Source organism: Adiantum capillus-veneris, chromosome 3, assembly GCF_014529385.1.
Source record: "Adiantum capillus-veneris isolate H3 chromosome 3, ASM1452938v2, whole genome shotgun sequence".
Lineage (NCBI taxonomy): Eukaryota > Viridiplantae > Streptophyta > Polypodiopsida > Polypodiales > Pteridaceae > Adiantum > Adiantum capillus-veneris.
This window is the reverse complement of record NC_140933.1, coordinates 164,311,556-164,331,250: the sequence shown is the minus strand read 5'-3', so window position 1 is coordinate 164,331,250 and position 19,695 is coordinate 164,311,556. Positions and strand designations below refer to the sequence as shown.

The 19,695-nt window shown below is 44.9% G+C and overlaps 1 protein-coding gene across 3 annotated transcripts in view; it reads right to left on the bottom strand.

The window, feature by feature from the left end:
- The window catches only part of NUDX23 (nudix hydrolase homolog 23), a 52,648-nt gene extending 46,163 nt beyond the window's left edge, over positions 1 to 6,485 (bottom strand). For 2 of the 3 annotated variants that reach the window (XM_086509541.1, XM_086509540.1), the window contains exons 1-4: positions 6,175 to 6,485; positions 5,628 to 5,759; positions 5,481 to 5,557; positions 5,243 to 5,378 (exon numbers count right to left, since the gene is read on the bottom strand). In XM_086509541.1, coding sequence (XP_086365667.1) covers positions 5,243 to 5,378; positions 5,481 to 5,557; positions 5,628 to 5,759; positions 6,175 to 6,405 — 576 coding nt within the window. In that variant the 5' untranslated portion in view covers positions 6,406 to 6,485. The remainder of the gene's footprint in view (positions 1 to 5,242; positions 5,379 to 5,480; positions 5,558 to 5,627; positions 5,760 to 6,174) is intronic. The other variant, XM_086509539.1, reaches the window with a different exon arrangement.
- Positions 6,486 to 19,695: the final 13,210 nt, after the last annotated feature.

The following is a 19,695-nucleotide window of genomic DNA, read 5'->3' as shown; positions in this document are numbered from 1 at the left end:
TTAGACATATTTGTCCTATCCTGATCGCTCAATTCTTTCATAAAGATCGAGTAAACAAACATACTGGATTTCATTAATTTAGAAATGGCCGAAGCCGATACAATAGGGACAGACTCGCCCTTCAGTTTAATATCAAGTACAATGGCTGCCCTTCTCTGTAGTCAATGTCGCTTTCCTCGCCCGATAATCGACCATGGCGTTGTTCTTGTGGTACCAGGGAATCCCTAAGAGGACATCACAACCCTCCAAAGGCATTATGAAAAAGTCCTCATGCCCTAAATACCCCTAACAATGCAACCGAAGTTTGCCAATGACAGGTGTAATGGCTACGTCCCTGCCGAGTGCCGCCAGAACTGCCTCCGCAGCAAGTGGTCCCATCCGATCGGGAGTGATCTCGAGCTGCGCCGCCAATTCTAGTGAAATGAAGTTGGCCTTGGCTCCTCCATCAAAGAAGATCATGGCCTCTTGATCTTTCACTTTGCCCCAAGCTCGGTAAAATTCTGTACTCTCGTCCATGGTGTTGGGATCGGTACCCACACAATCTAAAACCAGTCTTGTTTTCATCTTGCCTTTTCTGCCACGTTCCTCAACTGCTCTCGAACTCTCAGGCATGTCGTCGTCCTTATCATTCTGTTCTTTTTGTGCCTTTTTAGGGCACTTCGCGGAGATATGTCCATGTTCCCTGCATCCAAAGCACTTCCCCTCCCTGATGAAGCGAGCTTGCTCCTGAGGAGTAAGCTTGGGTCGTGCATCCTTCTTCTCTGGGTTGCTCTTTCTCTTTCTACTTTCATTCCCAGAAGTCTGTTCGGCTCGTTGTGTCATGGACTCATCGGTGGGGTAGGTCAGACTGCCAGAGTGAATGGCAAAGCCCCACTTCGCATGACTCATCAACTCTTGAATAGAAGCTGACTTCTGTTCCAAGCAGTGATCTCGGATCTCTGTAGGTAGACCCAAGGTGAACCGCTCAATCTGTTCTCTGAACGAGATCTTCTTGAATGAAGAGGCGGGTAGAAAAGAGCTCCAGAATCTCTCACAATAAGCATTCACTGTATCTCTCTGGTCATCCGAAGATGGTTCCAAGCTTGCGTCAACCAAGAAGAAATAAAAAGCTTCTTAAATTTCAGCCATTTAACTGGCGCAATCTTGTTTAAAAGAAGCGTGGACCACCAAGTTCGAGCATTCCCCTTTAAGTAAGAGACAGCTCTCCAAATCTTGGAGTGCTTTGAGTAGCGTCCTCCCACAAAAGCGATGTCAAACTGCTGTATAAAAGACAAAGCCTTCGAAGCATTTGTGTATCCTAAAAAATTGTCAAATTTGATCGACTGTCCACCTTCCTTAAACTCTCGAACTTTCTTGCTTTTATCCAGAAAGTCATACTGGTTGGCTTTATAAAAATTCTTCTTGTTCGCATAAAATTTTCCGTCATCGGAGTCTGAACTGTCTGTAGACGAGTCTTCTGTAGAACTGTCAGTCTCACTGGGCGAGATTTAGACTTCTTTGCCTTTTTCTTGCCCTTTTCAAAGCATTGTTTCTTGCTTCGCTTTTTGCCTTTTCTGTCTTCTTCGCTCGAATCTGAAGAGCTAGAGGAACTGTCAGAAGAAGAAGAAGAAGAAGAAGAAGAAATGGGTACTCCTTCAAAGCGAACACGATTCTTCTGTTTCTTTGCTTTGTCAAATGTCGACTGACGACCTAAATAATCCGGGAAGTCAATGCCTTTCTTGCTTTTTGCCGTGCTTTTTGGCTTTCTTCTGCACGTGAAAAAGCTGAGCAATCCTTGCATCAACCACCTCTTCTAGTTCCTTCTCTGAATATTGCTTGTGATCAGAAGGTTTCTTGAGAGCGGGTTTCGGGGGTGGTGTTGTGGTTTTCTAGCACTGCGTATGCACTTCCTAAAAAGAAGTCTCGCTTATATATTTTGCCAATTTCGGATCCTTCGCAAAACTGAGCATCATCTTTGTTGCATCGCCGATCAATTGACGACGCTTCATCTCTCGTTGCTCCGCCTGAGTAGGCTGAGGTGGGCCATACTCTCTGCCAGAATCTTCGTTGTGATCCCTGCCCGCATCTGCAGATGCAGAGGGAGTCGACTGATCCTTGCGTGAAGCCATAGGTGCCGCGGAAAAAAAAAATTGGGGATCGGATTTCCCCGTAGAAGAGAAATCAGTCATGCTCTGATACCACTGTAACTGACTTGGACACTCCAAGTCAAGAATCAATCACGATAACACCAAATAATCACTTCAATAATTCACAGATCACAATAGATTTGCACTGGCCCGGCTGAGTTCCGTGCCTTTGGCCCCAAAGACGGGCGCCCCTTTCGGTATTTCTTTATGTATTAATCAGTTCAAAGTACAAGAGAGCGGTTAGGGTTTCACTCTCAGACTCTGCGTCCAGATGCTCTGCAAAGTGAGCCCAAACCGCTTATTTATTGTTTACAAGGGATGCCAAAAGCAGAGCCCCAAAAGCTTCAGAAATAAAGCAAACTCTCTTTTTCTCTCACAAACTCACTTGAGTTTTTAAAAATAAAGCAAGGGAATTTCTCTCTCTCTCTCTCTCTCTCTCTCTCTCTCTCTCTCTCTCTCTCTCTCTCTCATGCTCAATTGCGTCCCCAAAAGCTGAAAATCAGCGCCCGTAAATCCCGCCGCAAACCCGGAAGTCCATACTGCTGCCACGTGGCATTTCTACCGCCAGAATTAGGGTTTCAGCCACAGTTAGGGTTTCAGCAGCAGTTAGGGTTAGGGTTTCCAGAAATAGGGTTTCTGAAGATTAGGGTTTCTGGCAGAAATTAGGGTTTGCAGGTTTTAGGGTTTTTGCAGAGTAGCCACGTCATCACTTTGTGACAACGGGGGTGATTTCTCTCTTCATAATCATAGAGTATAACCCCTCTCACATGCTTTTGAGATGCCGACACATGAGAGGCAAAGGGGCCAAACTTTTGCTCCACTCAAGTTCCTTGATCACTATGTGTTGGTGATTCTTGGACAAACAACTTGTTTGGCAACCCAGCCTCCTGAATATCTTGGGGGACTTGGCAATCTTTGATACAAGAGGGGCCAAACTTTTGCTCCACTCAAGTTCCTTTATCACTATGTGTTGGTGATTCTTGGACAAACAACTTGTTTGGCAACCCAACCTCCTGAATATCTTGGGGGACGTGTTGGCAATCTTTGATACAAGGCTGAAAAAGAGCTTTAGAAACTACGGCCGTGATGTGTTTGTGAGCCAATTGTGGATTGCCTAGACGTGAGGTGTTCATGGTCCTTACTATCAAATTGTCGAGAACATGGTGTGTTCACTGTTCCAGTAACAAGGAAATAAGATGTGTTTTAATGTTTGTGATAGTGGAGTCTTGGTTTGGGAGGGGTCCACGAACCTTCATTTATCTTATGGTCAATTGTTGCATTCTCCGAGATGTATCAAGCATAGTTACAGGGAATAGCAATTTTCAAGTCCCCGTTCCCTATTTCCATCCTAATTTCCCGTTCTGGATCCCCCTTCCGTGTTTCAGACGTGAGTATCTGAAACAAGGAATGGAGTTTTATGCATGTTGCCATTCCCCGTTCCCTGTTCCGATTTTCCGTTCCGGGTAACTATGGTATCAGTATTCCAACCGACGTTGGGGTGCCCATGGTCGCTTTTGCTTCGACTATTTCATCAACTTCGATCCACTATGAGCTGCAGAGGGGGTGTTAAAGTTATGCCTCGGATGTGAACATGCCCAGTTTTTTGCCTATTTATTTAGTTATTGATTTTATGGATTTATTTAGTTTGGGTCAGGTACTTTCTATGGGGAAGCATGTAAGGGCCCCTAGGGCCATGACTTTGTATGCATTTGGTTAGAGTTAATTAGTGCAATCCCAAGCTTGGCTTGTCAATCTCTCTCACTCTCTCACCTGTATGCTGCCACGAGTATGTCTTGCATCTATGACTCTACATTGAGCTATTCTAACAGGTTGCATAATTAGTAATTACAGAGTAGACTCCTTGTGACAGGTTTCAGGGTTAGGTTTCTACATCGAAGTCATACACACCTGATTACTGAGTTCGTTTGGCCAGTCACAGACTCTCTCTCTCTCTAGAAAGGTGGCCCATGCCAATATCTTTGTCAGAGTGGGAGTCCTCTACACGTATTGATTTTCTCTCTCTAGAATCTGATGAGTTTCTCTCTCTAAACTTTAGCTCTGAATAAAGCCGCAAATTGGCGTGCGTGACTGCTTGAGCACCAACTCTCAGATTTCAGCCCTTCGACTCCTTGTAGGAGAAGAGTTCCTGTGCATATAAAAAATACCTACACGGGGCCGCTGACAGTGGCAATTCAGGGCCACCGATTGTGTATAGGAGCACCCCGCTCTGACATCTCCTCCCTCTCTCCCTTCAATCCCTGTGTCAGTTTAGTTATTCAAGTTGTTTTGAAGTGATAAAGTGGCAGAGTTTTGCAAATTCTAGTAGTCTCTGTGTTTCCGTCTAATGCATCCCCGGAATTGATTACAATGGTATCAAAGCTCGGCTTGCTTCCTTGTCCTCTACAAAACGAAGCACGATCCTAACAACATGGACAAAGAACATGGAGATCACAACAAAGAAGGGGAAAATTCACCAACCTAGAAGCATCCAGAGGAGACAATTGGTGTATCTAGCGGAGCAACAAAAGCAAAACCTGACGGATGACTGGATTGATTAGGAGGCTTTGCACCATTATTTGGGCTCTCTTAATCCTGTTGTTATCCTTGCTATCCCTCAACGACCTTCTCGGATTTGCGATATGTGACGGGTTTTAGGGTTAGGGCTTCTGCGTGGAGGTCATAGATGCAACAGACCACTACATTCGTTTGGCCAGTCACAGACTTCTCTCTAGAAAGGTGGTCCATGCCAATCTCTTTGTCAAAGGGAGAATCCTCCACGCCATGCGCTGATTTTCTCTCTAAACCTAAATTTTTGATTTTCTCTCTACTACAGATTTTCTCTCTGTGCTCTATTTCGGCCGGACCCCTGTGGCTATAAAAAGAAAGCAACACCCTCCCTCTCCTTCACTCGAGCGCAGAAGTTGCAAATTGACACACATGATCTCTCGGATTTCGGCCCTCCCGACTTCTTGTACGAGAAGAGTTCATTGAATAACGAAATACCCAAACACAGGCGCTCACAGTGGCAATTTCAAAATGGAATAGCAAAAAGATTCTACAACAATGTGAAGAACATTTATAGGAACGAGCACCACTTGCAATGGATAACATAACACCTGTCCAATTCGAGGAATATCTAGTTGAGCAAAAGGTGCCTCAACATCAACTTCAGCATTGGCTTCCTCCCATGTTTCCCTGACAGCTCCTTCAACTGCTGACTCGCCAAGCTCCATGTATCCAGCCGGAAGGGTCCTGGACAAAGTTTTGTGGAAATTAAACGCAAGTATTCATGCATGGAAAGTATCGTAAAGATGCATGGTCCAACTATCAAATACAAATAAAAGTTTCACTTGCCATAATCCATATGAGGGCTCTATGCTTCTTTTGCACAAAAGTACTTTGTCTTTGTGTGTAACCAAGCAACCAACAACCTGGCCAATGTTATCATAATTAATTGAAATACCCAAATAACATTAGATGTTATCCTGAAAATTTGCAGACCATTTTAGGGTTTTGATAGTGCACAAGACCACAAGATGTGCAAATGGCCCTTGGCTTCTCCTCCCCTTTGGGAATGCGGTGCTCAGTTGGACTACCACAAGCAGGGCAAAAACTGATTTTGGGTGCAAAAGCCTGGAAAAAAACAGACTACATTACATACCTTCAAATTTATTTCAATCCATACATACGGCCAAGCATCTGAATTAGCAAGCACAACAAGCACAAAAAATCAAAGGACAAAAGCACACAAATCAATGCTGATTTTTGTAAAGACGTTGGCCACTGCCTGTGTTAGGTCTTAACTAAAATTAAGAAACACGACAAATAAAGGAACGAAAGACTTGCATATGGAACAAACTAGCGTATGTACACACCAGCAATCCTCTAATCTACTTATGTACAGGACATCGCAGCCAGTGCGTTCAAAAATGGGCTGACGGTATGTAGATGCCTAAAAGTCTTGAGGAACTACGGAAGGTAAGCTCATCAAAAGTTTCCTGACTGTAAAAACAAGAGCTGATACAAAAGACGGAGCTTAAACACTTACTGTGGATGTGGGTGCTGTCTGATGAGCAGCTGGAGACGCCGATTGAGCGGAGCTGCAGAGAGGTAGTGCTAAACGGGCGGGGAGCTTGCAATGGTTAGTGGAGAGACGCAGTGGCTGAAATCCGACTAGAACGCCGAGCCGAAACCTACCCACCTCCGGCACTTTGAGCAGCAAGCATGAATGCGATATGAAAGGCACCCCACAAGCTCGTGCAAGAACCAGTCCCCCCATCGCTGAGAATTCAAGCCACTCTATACATCTGCTTGCTTCAATGCTACACACGAACCGGCCGCGTAGTTGTTGATCTGGTCGCATCCGACCAGATCAACAACTACGCAAAAATCGGAACGGGATTTGTTGCCTCGGTTAGAGAGCATTCGCACGCTGATGTGGCAGCGTTTTGAGTGAAAACGAAGCTATCACAAGTTTCAACTCTGCCAAAATTGGCAAAGTTGGCTCAATTTTGCCACTCTCGCTCCTATGTTTTGCTTTCTCTCTCTTGGTTCACGTGCAGCTTTCACAACCTTTATGAGGAGCAGTCAAAACAGCTTTCGTCACTCAAAATGTTGCCACAACGGCCTGCAAATGCGTTCCTATATGAGCCTGAATTCGAACGACCTCCAAATCCCTATGTGTTCAAGTCTCGCCGCTGGCCGGTTTAGGACACACAATGGGTAGCCAATCATCCAAGGGTCCATTGTAGTCAGAAAAGTGACTGCCCTTTTGCCAAAATGGACTTGGCGTCTCAATTATATGAGCTTGAATTTGAAACGACCTCCAAAGCGCTATGTGTACAAGTCTCACCGTTGGGCAGTTTAGGATGCTTGAGGGATGGCCAAACCTCCAAGAGTCCAGTGTAGGCGTAAGCGTTAAAGTCACAAAAGTGACTACCCTTTTACCAAAATGGACTTGGTGTCTCGGTTATATGTGCTTGAATTCGAATCGACCTTCAAAAATCGAAATCTATTTTATCTATCTACTTTATAAAGGCATAGTGTTTCTACAAGACATGAGTAAAGGAATGTTCCATCTTCAGCTCGAAGTTGGCAGGGGCGGATTTGTGGCACTCAGAACACATGTTCACCTACCTTCGATTGAACATTCAAGAGGTCTTGAGTTACCCAAAGCGGCATTGAGAACTTTGGAAAGGTGTCCTCACACACACACACACACACACACACACACACACAAAAAGACAGTGTGTGTTCCACCTTGGAGTTGAGTGTTAACACGATGGGAGGATTCCATTGTTGAGGCATAGAGAGGTGTGACTAGCTATCATTGCCTCAAATTAATGCTCAATTGGCTAAACATTACAAGTAGCAGCATGTCAAGGCAAGTTTTTTTAGCATCACCTATATTGCAAGTCCCAAGCTCTCTCTCTCTCTCTCTCTCTCTCTCTCTCTCTCTCTCTCTCTCTCTCTCTCTCTCTCTCTCTCTCTGTGTGCAGTCAACCAAGCATTATTGTGCTCAAAGTTGAGGTGGTCATGGGGGACAGATTGACATTTTGTGGGGTAGCTGGGAATTAAATGACTCCGAGGTGGGTGTTCAAGGACTCAAGGGCATGTTTTAAGTAGACAGAGGGTGGTGTGGCATGGTTTGTTATGTTGGCCTATGATGATGTGGTAACTAGTGGATTGCAAGAAGGTGATAACCTATAGGAATGAGTAAAGGTAAAGGTGCACGCACACACACACTCTCACTCAAGTCAATCCGCTTTGTAGTTTTGCAAGTGATCCTCTCTCTCTCTCTCTCTGTCTCTCTCTCTCTCGTGGGACGGGCTTTAAAAGTTTTTCTTTATCTTTCTTCTTCTTTGTCTCACTATGTCCTTCTCTCTATGACTACAGTTTGGTTGTGCCAATCGAAAGCTCCTAAGTTGAGGCAATTAGCTGATTACAGATGCACAAGTAGTCAAACAGTTTGTAATGGAAATGGCCATGAACTTTGAGAATAACGAAATTAAGAGAATTAGAGTAAGCATTTTCATGAGACTACTTTGAGAACATAGAGGGTGAACTTAATTAGCGGTAGCAACATAACCATATATTTAATTAACTTGGCATGAACAATACTTTTGGAAGAGAGAGAATTAGTTAACACGACAACAGTTGAAGACCGAATTTATTTGGATCCGGTCCCCACTCCAATAGGATTTTGTATTATAGATTCTCCCATAAAGAGAGACTTGGTACAATACAACCTTTGTGTTCCTTGTGACCTAGGTGATGCAATGACTATGGGACACTTCATGCATCATGAGCATAACATAATTCTTGGTAAAAGCATTAATTATCCCCAACCTCAGTCCCAAGGCCTCAAACACCTTCGAAGGTGGAGAGAGCTAGCAGGGAATGAGGGTGGGGAAGAGGAAGAAGAAACATTCATAGGAGAAAGGACTTCCTCACTTATCATCACTCTTCTTAATTAGCATACATAATAGTATAGTAATGATGATGGAGAAGATGGCAAGCTTAAGCATTGAAGCATGGCTCTTGGTTGGATTTGCATTCCATAGCCAAGAGTGTTGGTGTAGGCTCTCAACTTTTCAACAAGCTTGGAGAAGAAGATGGATCTCTTGCATTTTGCACTTCACACAATGAGTGTGTGTGTGTGGAGGGGGGGGGGGGGACCCCCCCAAGCTAGCCCCTAGCTTCCTTGGTCCACCCCCCCTCATGAGAGAATTTGATTGGACCCCTTCAAGCCTAGCCAATCACATGCAGAGTGCATATCAAGCAACCATGCTAGCCTTGGGACAAGTGTCCCCCTTTCCCCTTTGAGAGAGAGGACTTGATAAATGCATAAACAATTAATTAAATTAGCTAAATTATCATTGGACCCCTTGAGAGGTCAACCAATAGGCTTTAGGCACCTTATGAGGGCAACATGGAGAGGAACTTGACATGTGTCCCTTTTGCTTCATTAGGCAAGGCTTGACTTGTGTGAGGATGTGTGTGCTCTCTCTCTAGCTCCTACAATGAGGGCGCCCCTCCTTGAGTAGGGATCATGTTGACTTTTGGGAACACCTTGAACCCCTTAAGCACCTTAGTCATGGAGCACCTTAGAACCTTAGTCATTAAGCACCTCAAGCACCTTAGTCAGCAAGCACGACAAGCACCTCGAGCTTGGGCTGGGTTCCCACCACCTTAAGCACTTCCCTAGCTTGCCTAAAGTCAAAGGACTTTTAACACTAAACTTTGGAGGTCTTTAATGAAGCTGGCCCTAAGGTCTTCTAGCCTTGCTCTTTGACAGACCATCTCTCATTTGGACCCCTTTAACCTTGGCCCCGTGTTGCGATAGATCCATAAGCACATGTCTATATTTTAACCCTTGTCTCGTTTATTCTCCCACATTAAATAATCATTTTAATATGAGAAAATCATTTGGGTTGGTTAGATATTAGAGTTTACGACATTGCCTCTCTCTTAAAATCATAGTCGTCCTCGACTATGAGGTAGAAGAGATAAAGTCTTAGTCATTAGTCGATGTTTCTTAGCGGGTAGATGATTCCTTTTACCCTATGACATCATTCCAAGATAGATAACTAATCCATTTGGGGCTTGTGAGACTTAGTTGCCACAAGCATGTCTGCTCTTTAGTCCATATCATAGTTCCAAAGTAGAGTGACAATTTCTACTTGGTGTTTGAGAGACGTCGTCAACACAAACACGATTCTAAGCATGCATACTACTTAATTTGTACACAAGAAAAAGATAATTAGTCTTATAAGACAAAAACATTGGTCATTTAAAAGAAACATGTACATTTGCTTACTCTAATGTAGCATTGTAAGCATTGACAAGGTTCATACTATCCGTAAGCTGTATTCCTTACATCCATCTAGCATCTTCAAAAGGATAAATTTTTAACTTTAATAAGATACGTCGGATAATCTTACCATGTCGTAGTACATTGTGTTCATGCCGAAGGATAGCTTTGGCTTGTAGCACCTCTTCTTGGTCTTCGATTTTTGGATGGTCTTCAATAATTGGTTCTCTTGGTGGCTCTCCTTTGTAGGGCTTAAGTAGGCTCACATGAAAATCAATGTGTATGAGCCAATGGTTGAGAAACTTGAGTTGATAAGCCATGTGATTGATTGGCTTCAAGATTTGAAAAGGACCATAGTATAACTCGCCGAAAAATAAAATCATTCGCTGGAAAACAAAATTTTCACGGCCAATCTCGAGGAATTTTCACAGAATATTCCTTTTGGCCTGAATATTATGGCCGGATGGCAATCGGAAAGTGGTCGGAAAACGATCGGTCGGTTGGCCGATTGGCTGGTGGTCGGACGTAAATGGCCAGCCGGTGGTGGCCGAATTCAATGGCCGATGGCCGAATTCAAAAGCGGACTTGTGTTCTCAAGGACGGCCACACATGGGCGGATTGGAGGGTCCGATTTGGACTTATCTACAAAAGGGCGGCTACACATGGTTGCCTCTCATGAGAGAGGGCAGCCCTAAGGGTTGCCCATTGATAGCTCCAAAAAAACCTTACACAGCTCAAACGAGCTCTCTCTCACACTCTTGTCTGCTCCTCTTGAGCGCACAGACCCAAAAAAAACAAAAAGCCCCATACAAAAAGTTTTGCCCCTTTACTAGGCCCGTTTTTTAGTTTTTTAGGCATTTTTCATGGTAGGCCGACATGTGGCACTCCCCTTGGGAGGATTGACCTTGCTTTGACCAATTTGAACACATCCCGAGGCCTCACTTGCACACCCACATGTAGGAGCCCTTTAGGAAGCAACGACAGTGCCGTCGTTGCCCCTAAGGGCCCACATTGTCCTCAAAAATGTCTTGGCCCAAATTTGTCCACGGGAATCGGCCCCCCCAGGGGCAGGATGCCACGTCATCACCCTCCTCGCGCGAGCAGAGCCGCCCAAAAACCATCGTGCCGCCGCCTGCAGCGCCACCAGAACAGCGCCATGCGCGGACGCCATGGCCACGAGCTCCAAAGGAGCCTCTCTCTCTCCCTTTGTGACACTATGAAGGCCTCACGGCCCAGCTCAAATAGCCCGAGTTCAATAGTTTCAGCTCCGCCTGTGGGTTCATCCAGTGCGCCACGTGGCACCCTCCAATGCCTTGGCCTTCAAACCCCATGAAATACTTCACATGAAGAATGAAAACCATCCAAATCTTTTGGCCTCCTTCTATAAGCTTCCCTTTGTGGCTCCCGGCCCGATTGCCAAGCAGAAGAAACCAACGGAGACTCCACATTCCCGGCCCCGTCTACACCTGTCATCTCTGCATTTCAAACCTTCGGCGCCCTCGAATTAAAGCCTCCAAAACAAGGAAAAAACATATGCAATTGTTCACCACCCAAATGCTCCCAACTTCATTTCATTGTATTTGACCGACCGAGCATCCGATGGACGTGCAGTCGATTTCGACTAGCTCCACATGGTAAACATTCCCACCGAGAACCTTGGCAAGGCTCAAAAACCGCCAAATGGCACATCTTCCAATGTGGCCAAGTGGGCTCAGATCCGGCCCCCGGAAAATCTTCAAATGGCCATAACTTGCTATCCAGAGCTCCGATTCACGATCCGAGAAGACAGGCATGCTCCATAACTTGAGCACTACACACATATGCACCGACATCAACTTTAGCCAACCACTTGCACCTGCCCAATCCGGGGAGGATCTGCAACGCACCCCACTTCAAACGGCCATATCTCTCTCATCCGGGCTCCATTTGATGAGCCGTCTGGACCTGCTCGAAAAGCACACCGAGCACCACATTTTGGCACACTAAGCCACCACTTCGGGTATATAGGGCCATCTCCTTGTTTGGCCATCTGCAGCATACCGTTGGCCTAAAAAACCGCATTGGACATACATTTCCACTTCCACCTAGCTGCAGTCACCCTTCACAACTGCATTATCACCTGAGCCTGCACCTGCTCGATCACATAGCCCCGCTTGGGCCCATTTCTACCATCGACAGCATTTGGCTGTACCAACGTCTATTGGGTTGCAAGATTGCTGCATGTTGGCCAACATCAGAGTCCAACGAGTTATAATTATTGGCAACAACTTGATCTGTAATAGATGGATCGAACTCGCCAAATTTGTGAAAGTGCTGCAAAGAAACGCGTCTTGTCTGTCACAGAGCATGCTTGCATTGATTACAAGGACATAAGATCCTTGTCGAGAGATAGGTGTTTCGATTGGACAGCTCCACATCCTCGTCACTACTCATAATGAGGGTAAAAACCTGATAGCCTGGACAACAAATTTAATCTTCTATTGGCATTCTTTGTCTTTTATCTCTCTCTCTCTCTCTCTCTCTCTCTCTCTCTCTCTCTCTCTCTCTCTCTCTCTCTCTCTCTCTTTGTTCACACTGTAAACTACCTCACATTCTCTAGTCATGTCCAATCCCCGCAGACCTCGGTCTAGAGGTGCACGGAGATCAGAACCACCGGGTTATAACCTCGTCTTTATTGGTCAATGCCTATATTTGTAGGTACAAGAAATCTACACACCCACGTCTACATGATAGTGCATGTAGTGGACAAAACCCCTTTGCCTCTTCTCTAGCTATAGCATTTCACAACATCTTAACATCTTTTCACAGGTAGATCTTTGTTCGAGGGATTACTTAACACATTACATGTTGGCCTCCAATTTGAGCATCATGCCATTGAAAGCTTTCCAGCTTAAGGTCGCATCCGTAGAGAGGAAGAGAGGGATCACTGTTCGTCTAACTCTAATTTTTTACCATAATCTTGAAGGTAGACTCTAATATAAAAACTCGATCCAAAATCTAATCTTAAATCTAACATAATTGAACATGTGGTGATTCGCTCCATTGAAGGATAAAAGACATACCAATGGGGCTACTAGTTGCGTAGATGTGAATGGGCCTTACATATACAAATACTTCAATGCAAGAGTTTAATAATCTCACCTCTCCACCGCGTCGATCCATGACCCAGGTGACGGGACAAAATCCTCCTCGAAGCTAGCCTAGTCACCACTCCCCAGGCGTCAGAAAACCTGTCTACGCAACTGTTGTATGCGGCCCATCACCTGCTTGCCCTCAGGGGTCACGATGATCTCATCAGACATGCGATTGATGAGGTAGGCGTATCCCTTTGGCATGTCCCTCCCGTGAACTATAGCAACCCTGTCTGGTGAATGCTCATCGTCCAGGCCTCTAGGCGACCCCCGATGCAATGTTCGGGTCACTCCTTAGCATCTCCGGCGCAGTGGACGGGACACCATTCTCAAACGCGTAGGCAGTATAATCCTTCGGTGTAGTCTGAGCAGTCTCACAAGCAGGGACACTCCTCGGTGTGTCCTAGGGACTCTGCAACACATGAGCTCCAGAAACGACGTGCTCCTTGCCACAACAACCACCACCACTAGACTGTCGTGGAATTGCTGGTCCGCATGGTCCATCGAACATAAATCTAGATCTAATTTAATCTTAAACTCAAAATAAACCTAAATTTAATCTAATATAACGTAAATCTAAATCTAACGCAAGTAAATAAACCTAAACTAATCTAACATAAATCTAACTGAAAATTAACCTAAATCTAATCTAATCTAATCTAACCTAAATAAACCTAAATCCAATCTAACATAATCTTAAACTCAACATAAACATAGATCTAAATGTAATCTAACCTAATCTAATTTAAATTTTAACATAATCTCTTTCTCTCTTTGTTTTCTCCCCTTACCTCTCTGTTAGACCAGCGGGTAGACAGACATGCGAATAACCTCCCAACCATCCTATATATAGGCCCCTGGCCCTCTTCCATATATAGACCCCTTTACTGCATGTGTGTCCGGCACATTGCTCGGGCCGTGCCCGTCTAGTCCTACCCTTGGCATGACATTACTCCCCCCTTGGGGAAGTGTTTTCGTCCTCGAAAACACAAGTGGTGGTATCTTCATAAGAACACTAATGTTTTCCACCGTGGCATCCCTCATGGATCCAACAGTTAGTTGAATCGGAACCCGGTTCATTGGGAGGTTCAATGAAATCAAGAGCAACATCTTGATTTTCTACATTGTTGTCCCTGTGCAACCGTCTTGGTTAACTGACTCATAATCAAAAGAGTGTGAAGGCTCCATGTAGAACTCACTTGAGAATGCTAAACGAGTTAGCACAACGTCGAGGTTTTTAAATGCATACCCAGGTTTCAGACTTTCTGAAGGTATTGGAATGTGCAATATAACCTCGGCTCATCTTTCCATGAAAGTACTATGCTGACATACTCATTAGCAGCAACCAAGTCCTTGACTTGCGGTGGTTTCTTGCCAATAGTCAACCTCATCCAAACGGATGATTAAGGTTGATAACTTGAGAATAACACGCAGAGACTAGAACTAGCCGTAACATGCCTTTGATCATATGAAGCAAACTCCAAACCAGAAAGGTAACCGATCTAGTTGTTTTACTTCTTGCTAACGTATGCACTTAGCATATCCTTTAGCGTGCTTTACTAACATACGCACTTTGCATATCCTTTAGTACTAAATAGAATGCTTGTAAGCTGCCCATCCTATGCGGGATGAATAGCCACAGTAAGAGTGAGGTGCTTTCCCCCAACCACTTACACACAGTCGCCCACGACTGATGGCAAACTTTGACTCAATCATTGAGTATCTGGCATATACTTGATATGGAATGGAGACAACAAACTAGGTTGAAAGTAGATTGGAGTTTCAAGCAGCCAATCAAGAACACCCATACTCAGACAGCACCTTGTATAGCAGGGTGTAAACTCCTATTAAATCTACAAGAGATATTGCACTGGCAGTGCAAAAAATTGCAGAAACAATAATGTCCAAGAATTTGCATGCCGCTCCGAATAAATTTGTGTTAAACACTAGGGCCCATAACACCTAGTGTGCATGCAGTTAACACAAACATATCCGAACCGCAATTCCATGACGGGACTTTCCACGGTACATACGTGAAAGTATTGCAACCAATTAGGACCATAATAGAATGTGACAACCCGATCACACCTAGGTACCAACCATGAGATATTCTCATGAATATAGCATATTTTGCAACAAAAGTTGGACCATAACAGAATGTGACAACTCAGTCACACCTAGGTACCAACCATGAGACATTCTCATGTACATAGCATACTTAGCTATATGTAGAAACGACCCTCCGTTAAGGTGGTTTCACAGCACTTGTAATCGGAACAAGTTTGTACTTAGTACCCGACAATTTCTTGCCACTGAAATTGCTCCTGATACTGTGTGCTCAAAATGGTCGAACCAATGGATGCGACCAGCACCTAGGGACTTCGTTGGAACACATTGGTAAAAAGTTGGCGCCAGTGTCAGTCCAAGAGACTCATATTCTCCACATGTGGAATATGTCTCAAACAAGGATATCAAGAAAAGCGACATCCATCAAGTACGAACTGGTACTTGTGTGTGGAGGTAACTGCAAACACTCCGCGACAAGAGTGAGAGGGACCCTCATTATCATGCTCCACACTGGCTAAACTGAACTCCTTGAGTTCCTAGACCATGTTGTATCCCATGTGACAACATGTGCCAAATCGAACCCTACAACTAGGTTCGTAACAGCAGAAGGTATAGTGGACACTACAGTCCAAAATACTCTGTTCCAACATGCCCTTGGCATGGCTTTAAAAAATTCAAGCGTATTTATACAACTTGCACTGGAAACCGTGGGTGTTGCCTGCGCAATCCAACCCCTTTGGTTAACATCTACGTAGTCAAACCCCTTGTTAAGACCGTCTATAGAAACTGCTCAACTAGCAGGCAACGGTAACCAACATAGTTAATCGTGTACATAATGATTGGAATCAACTCGAAAAGTTGAATTCGTCCGCTACCGTGTGGTAGATTGTGGAATTATTTCCTTGAAAGTATAACTGGGAGAGATCAACTGTGATCCTCAATGCAGATCAAACTGTGATCCTTAATACTGCTGGGTGATGTAGCAATCACCTGTCGGTCTTTCCTTGAAAGTATAACTGGGAGAGATCAACTGCAATCCTCAATGCAGATCAAACTGTGATCCTTAATACTACTGGGTGATGTAGCAATCACCTATCGGGTCTTACCCCAAAACACTATGTCCATAGACACTCCGTAGTGCTATAGAGAGAGCAAGAAATCCACACAAGTGAACTGCCTAGCTCTTGTGGACAGCCATGCTGTCTCAACTGATTGTTGCATCTATACTTCCTTGTAGAGATCAACTACTATGTAGTGCAAAAATGACACTGTAAACATCCTGAATGACAAGACCCTTGCTCGTCCATTAACGTCGATGTATACTTCCCTGGATAGATCTGTTCACTCTTGAAAACAATCACCCAAAGAATGCCAATAGTTGGGTCTTACCCTTGGCATGACAATGGCTCGTAGCCTGTGTGGCTCATAGCCCTTGTGCAAATGAGTGGTCAATGGACGAACCGATGAAGACTAATTTGAGTAGCATCTTAGCCACGTGCTAGCTGAGAGTTAGAGCACCTTGGCTCAGGCTGACTCACGAGCAAAACACGTATCAAACGCTTCTTAGAAGGTTTTCATTATTCCGTAAAAGAGAGAGAACGAGAGAGAAGAAGAGCATGCTGGGCTGTGGAACTTTCCTTGAAAGACTATGACATGTAGAGTTGATTGCCATGCTCATGTGCATCTTATACTTAATGTGCAGCGTATCCTATAAGCATGCAACAAGTTTCTGCTATGACTCTCTCTTAGAGAGAGGTAATAGAAAAACACAACCACATCTTGATCCACCTGCCTTGCATGGTCGTGATTGTATGAAAATGACTTAGCATTGGCACTTTGCCTGTGAAATGAGTCCTAGATTTAGGTTCCTTTTAGTGTTGTTGGGTGTTGATAGCAACCAACCATCAAGTTCAACAATCCATCACTTAGTCTATCCTTGACAGAGTTGCGATTGTGATAGCGGAAGCATAATGCATAAAGTGGTGGAATCCATGCCACCTGCTTAGCATGCCTTGCATGCAAAAACGTAAGCCCTTGGCTACTATAACGGTCTCAAGCGTGAGAACCAAAACCATAAGTGCCTTGCACAATCTAAACTGGTAGGAATTCTGTGAGGTGATATTCCCTATTTTGCCAGTTTTTGCAAACTTGTGTGCCACGGCCCTTGATGACAAGTCATTGGGTAGTTCCTTGGCACAAGGGAGAAGCCGTGCTTCATGTAAAATTGCCAAAGCACTTTGCTTTGCACAATGACAGTAATTGCCAAGTAAAGTGTAAACATGGAAAAATAATAAGAACATAAAATTGGCTAACCTGGTCGTTGCGGTCACCAGTTGACTCAAAAGTCCGTGGAACAAAACTCGCTTAAAATGGCTCGTAGCTATATCTGCTGCACGGATGGGAGCTGTTGGATGTAAATATACATCCCTTGTATCATATACGCTCATCTGTCATGCAATGAAATAAGCTGGAAGCATTTTGCCAAATCCTTCCCAAGTTTGTATGCTCATAGCATAAGCCGAACGTGGGAATTTTCCATGCAATATACCTGGCTTGAAGCCTTGCTTCGCATAAAGAATGTTGTGATACTAGACGACGAAGTCGGCTATTGAGACACAGATATCATGACAAACAACATCGACCTTGTCGAGGGATTTCTACTAAAAGTAACCAATCTTGTGTGGCAAACATCCTCTGTCCGCTTCGAGAAACAGTGACACGAAGTCGGCCATGCCGAGCAACATGCCCCCCCCCCCCCGCATCAAGTCGAGCAGTAGGATGTGCCAATCTCCTTGAGATTCTAAAGCATCACGAATTTGCTATGCTTTTGCATCAAAGTCAACCGCTGAGAAGCCGTGCTTTAGAGCCAAGTGGTTAGGATTCAAGCCATGCTTGATGCGAGTGAGTAATTGCATCCGAGGTCCTTTGGATACAAAAAAATTGCAATGCTGAAAATAATTGTTCACAAGTCGTGCTTGCGCTTGGAGTGTTGAGCGTGTATGCATGCAGAAGAATTTCCCATGACATGCCGTGCATGCCTGGTTGTTGCTGACGATCATGATTGTCAAGCAATCATGTTTGTCATGTGTATTCAAAGCACAGATGCCTGCGCGACAAAAGCACCTTGTGCTTGCCATCTCAGTAATCACGCTAATTGACATGCCATGCTGTCAATTTCTTGCATGTTGCCTGACCTCACATGCCAAGCTTGGTGGAGCCTTAGCAATTTCTTGAACTGCATAAATGTAACCAATCAACTAAGAAAAATATAACAAAAGATGCATACCATTTATGCTATCGGTGTATGGATTGCCTCCCAAAACCGAGGAGCTTTCGAGCTTTTGTGTCGAGTTACTCTGTTGGATGCCCATCATAGGGAGAAATCCTTGCCCAAACTCACTACAGCAACAATACTAAAGCGGGAGAAAGGACCTTGGCCTTGGCTTCCCCAAATTCCTTAATGTCGGTTCCCTGTGACTCTGAATTTTCTGCTGATCCAGTTGCTGGTTGTTTGCCCAAAACCTCAGCCGACATGCAGAGGAAATTCATGGACTTTCAGCCCGCCATGGGGCTTGGCTCTTAACAAGGGGAGGGTGCCCCAAAGTAGGGCGCCCACCCTAAATTTAAAGCAAGTGAAGTTTGGCAATGGAGTTTCTGCAGACAGCGAGGAGGGAAAGAATTTGCTTGCGCCGGCTTGTGGCTATCCTTGCAGCTTTCAGCCATGAAACGATACTTGCTAAGGACCCTAAGGCGCCCCCTTTTGGTGCCATAACCGCCATGAACGGCGCAGGTCTGGTTTCCTCCCTCCTGCCGCAAGCGGCTCGTCCCGCGCTGTCCTCTTCGGCAGTGCATGCCAAGCTTGCCAAGGGGTGTTGCCCACAGCCGCCCTTGGCTCCTTGATCAACTGATGCAACTTGCCATTGCTTGATTGAGCGAGCATGATTTGCATGCAAAACAGCATGAGCTCCACGACTACCCAACACACAGCATCTCCTCCATGTTCGCCACTTCCTTCAAGCAAAAGAGACTTCGAAAGAGAGAGCGAGAGAGATTCTCCAAGCAGAGAGAGAGCGAGAGAGATTCTCCAAGCAGAGAGAGAGAGAGAGAGAGAGAGAGAGAGAGAGAGAGAGAGAGAGAGAGAGAGAACGAGAGAGAAGGCCTTGCCTCTTCCCCTCCTCCATGGTTGCTCCCTCCCCTAAGCTCTGATACCAATGTTAGACGAGCGGGTAGACAGACATGCAAATAACCTCCCAACCATCCTATATATAGGACCCTGGCCCTCTTCCATATATAGACCCCTTTACTGCATGTGTGTCCGGCACATTGCCCGGGCCGTGCCCGTCTAGTCCTACCCTTGGCATGACACTCTCTCTTTCGTCTTCTCCCTCTCTCTCTCTCTCTCTCGCTCTTTGGTTTTTTATTCTCTCTCTCTCTCTCTCTCTCTCTCTCTCTCTCTTTGTTCAATAGGTCTTGAGTTCAACTCCTCGTCGGCTAGATCTTTAAGGTCTCTTGGGATAGTTTCCTACGACGTTAAAACTTTCTTCTTCTCGGGTGTGTG